Here is a 3927-nt window from a genome sequence, read left to right as displayed (position 1 = left end):
TGGTGTGATGGGAGATTCAAAGTAAACAAACTATCCATTTTGTCAGCTTTTGGTAGATGAAAAAAAAGTGTTAACATTCTTATGATTTTGTTTGTTTTTTAAGAAATTGTAGGTGGTTAATATTTGTGTTAAAGTAGTATCTTTGGATTTTTGAGGAGTCTAAGAAGACTTTCTTCTAAGAGTTGGATTGTGTTAGGATTGGTATGACATACTTAACACTTAACATCCAAAAAAAAATTGCCAAAAAATTTAAAACAACTTTGTTTAAAAAGTAGGAAAAGGATGACAGTTTTTTAAGTAATGTTTAACTTTTCCCTCAAAACAAAAAGTCCAATTTTATTTTTAATAGCCTCTTTTGCTTCCACTCAAATCTCAATTAGATCGGTGAAGACTAAATCAATAATCATCTCACCACATAATACAAAGTTATATATGCACGAAATTTACATTTACAAAATTTTCCTCTTAACACAAGTTTGAGTGAAACAAGAGTAATGCTAATATTTAACAACTCTCTTATTTTCTAAAAACCATAGAAAAAAAAAAGAAAACTTTTGCAAATGCTCGTGCTAGAAAGTACCAATTTTTTTACTGATTTATTGAGTTTTTTTTTTATCAATGATGCATTTTAACTATTATTTGATTGGAAATAAATCTGTCAATAATATTAAATTAGTTAGAACCAGGATAATTATCTGTGAGTAAATAGCATTTTCTTGTACTAGTAAAATAGTGAAGAGGTGCAATATAATAACATTATATATGGAATATTTCTAGAGTTCCTCTGTGGATCTCCTTTGCAGTGTGAAATCCAATAATTTTAACTTATAATCACATAACAGTTGTTGGTCAAACACAAATAATGCCCTCAGAAGTTGCTGAATTTCCTGAATAATTCAGAAAGTCTTTTCATTAATTAGTATTTTTAAGCAAAGAACAAATAAACAATATGAGCATAAATTATCATTTTTGAGTTATATATAAATAAAGATGTTTCCACTTTTGCAAAACCCAATGGTCATTTAGGGTGAATTCATGTTATCTAGCAGCTGTTGCAAGTGTCAAATGGTGACAGATAGCAAAATGGAAATAGCTAGTCCAGTACCCCACCATATCTTTTTCCCTTGCAATGCTGCATGGTTCTGTAAAAAAAAACATAAAGATTCTGTCAAAAACATAGTTAACTTACATGTTAACTTATATGTAGCATAAATATGGATACAGATACGGAGATATGTATAATTTTTAAAATGTAGGATACGGAAATACGGATCTATATATTATATAATTTTGAATTATATAAATTAAAAATAAATATTTATGTGCAAAAGTATGTTTCAGATTCTTTTGGGAGCATGAATATATTTTTCATGATTGGTTAAAAAAATTTGTTTCTTATTTTTATAATCATAATAAAAATTTATATAATAAATTTGAGTTTTTAAAAAATTATTGTATTTATACATTTTAAAATTGTGTTAGAACCGTGTTAGAATTTTAAAAAATCCAACAAATATTTTTTGAATTGAACATTTCACTGATAAGTGTCCTACAAGTGTTGTACGAGTGTCGACACCGATACAAGTGTCGACACCGATACAAGTGTCGACACCGATACGTGTGTCCGACACAGATACGTCCATTTAAAATAAGTGTTCGAGTCGCATTGTACTGAAAAGAAATAATTTTGAGCCTCAAGAAGCATAACCAACACACAGATTTAATTTTGGTTTGTGTTGAAAAAATTAAATTTGTATATAGAATAATGGAGAGGAATGGGTCAAACTTACTATCTACTTCATCAAGAAACTATTTTGATGGTCATAAGAAATAAAAGAATATGAATCAAGATAATTTTTTTTTTAGTATTTTAAATTAACTTTTAAAAAACCATGTTAGTACTTTGTACTATGTCTTCTACCTAAATGACTTTACAATGAATAGTTTTAGAATAAAACAAATATATAATTTTGTCAATAGAAGAAAGCAAAATTGAAGTTCAGTATCATGTTTGTAATTCACTAATCACATAAATAAAAAAATGTATGATATTAAGAAGAAAAAGACTAAAACAAGTTTATTTTTTTTATACAAGAAACTATAAAAAAAAAAAATAACCAACAAAAACAAATTTATTTTAAATTTAAGAGACTCATGGCATATTTAAGTAAAACAAAACATGAATTGTTTTAGGCCATAATGTTTTTTTTTTTGTCTATGTTTGGCTTATGTTAGTTGACAGTTTCTTTTTATTTTCAAAATGTGTGCAATTTATTCTTAATGAAAGGTATTATTAATGGATAATGAAAAAATGTGTTGAAGTAATGAGCTTTGTGAGACGATAATGGATAGTGTAGTTGAAGTTGAAGGGATTACCGCAATGGGAGGTGGTGCTTTGAAAGGAGCAGACGGTGGTGGTAAAACCTTGGCAACTGGTAATTTTGGTGGAGAAGATGACGGTTTAACTCGGGGAGTTGGTAGTTTGAGTGGAGCAGATGTTGGAGTTGTAACTATTATGGGATCAGGGAATGTAACAGGATCAGATATTGGAAATGCAATCACTGGAACTGGTGATTCAACAGGAGCAAATGCTGGAGATGTAGCCTCAGGAACTGGTAATTTCACCGGAGCAAGTGTTGGAGATGTAGCCTTTGGAAGTGGTGATTTAACAGGAGCAGATGTTGGAGATGTAATCTTAGGAACTGGCAATTTCACAGGAGCAGATGTTGGAGATGTAACCTTGGGAAGAGGTGATTTCACAGGAGCAGATGTTGGAGATGTAGCTCTGGGAAGTGGTGATTTCACAGGAGCAGATTTTGGAGAAGTAGGCTTAGGAACTGGTGATTTCACAGGAGCAGATTTTGGAGAAGTAGGCTTAGGAACTGGTGATTTCACAGGAGCAGATTTTGGAGAAGTAGGCTTAGGAACTGGTGTTTTAACAGGAGCAGATGTTGGAGATATAGTCTTGGGAACTGGTGTTTTGACAGGAGCAGATGTTGGAGATGTGATCTTAGGAACTGGTGTTTTGACAGGAGAAGATGTTGGAGATGTAATCTTAGGAACAGGTGTTTTGACAGGAGCAGATGTTGGAGATGTAGTTTTTGGAACTGGTGTTTTGACAGGAGAAGATGTTGGAGATGTAGTCTTGGGAACTGGTGTTTTGACAGGAGCAGATGTTGGAGATGCAATCTTAGGAACTGGTGTTTTGACAGGAACAGATGATGTTGGAGATGCAATCTTAGGAACTGGTGTTTTGACAGGAGCAGATGTTGGAGATGTAGCCTTAGGAAGTGGTGATTTAACAGGAACAGAAGATTTTGGAGTTGCTGGTGCAGCAGCAGTTGCAGGAGGTAGTGGTTTGGTAGAAGAGGGAGAGGTGGCTGCTGGCAGTGGTGGTTTCTTTGAGGTAGCAGGTGTAGATGCCACAATTGGTGGTGGTTTGTTGGCAGAAGAAGTGGGAGAAGATGGTGGATTCCTTGATGGTGTCCCAGAAGAAGGGGATTGTGCAGTTGGGAACTTTGATGGTTGTGGCTGGGCACTTATTGAGGGTAGTGAGAAGCAAAGGGTAGCCAAAGCAAGTGCCCAGAAGATTGCAGCCATTGTTGTTGGATATGATTTGGTAGAAAGAGTTAGGTTGTTAATTATTTATAGGGTATGGTGCATGTATATGAATTATGGTACAATTTTACCTTCATATATCTACATGTGACCTATATGTTAGTACCAGGTCTCATGTTCTGTTAATATCTGATGAACCAACATACCAAGCTGATGTTTTCTCCTCACTACAAAATTATCTTTTAAGGACCCTTCAACATATTTGGAAATAATTTTTAATGTAATTGTTTTGATAACGTCAATATATATAACTAATGAGTTAAGGTTAATTATAATTTATATACTGATTTTTTTTTTAATTTATGTTTT

The 3927-nt window shown here is 32.7% G+C and overlaps 1 protein-coding gene across 1 annotated transcript; it reads right to left on the bottom strand.

Moving 5' to 3' along the window:
- Positions 1–796: 796 nt before the first annotated feature.
- On the bottom strand, positions 797–3612 carry LOC137805995 (uncharacterized). The gene is made up of 2 exons (XM_068605868.2): positions 2377–3612; positions 797–1142 (listed from the first exon to the last, which is right to left on the bottom strand). Exons 1-2 carry the CDS (start codon positions 3598–3600, stop codon positions 1062–1064), a joined length of 1305 nt encoding a protein of 434 aa, XP_068461969.2. The 5' UTR covers positions 3601–3612; the 3' UTR covers positions 797–1061.
- Positions 3613–3927: the final 315 nt, after the last annotated feature.

This window comes from Phaseolus vulgaris, chromosome 3 (assembly GCF_051622355.1).
Source record: "Phaseolus vulgaris cultivar YP4 chromosome 3, ASM5162235v1, whole genome shotgun sequence".
NCBI classification, from domain to species: Eukaryota; Viridiplantae; Streptophyta; class Magnoliopsida; order Fabales; family Fabaceae; genus Phaseolus; species Phaseolus vulgaris.
Note: the sequence above shows the minus strand (reverse complement) of the source record. Positions and strands in the feature narration are given on the sequence as shown.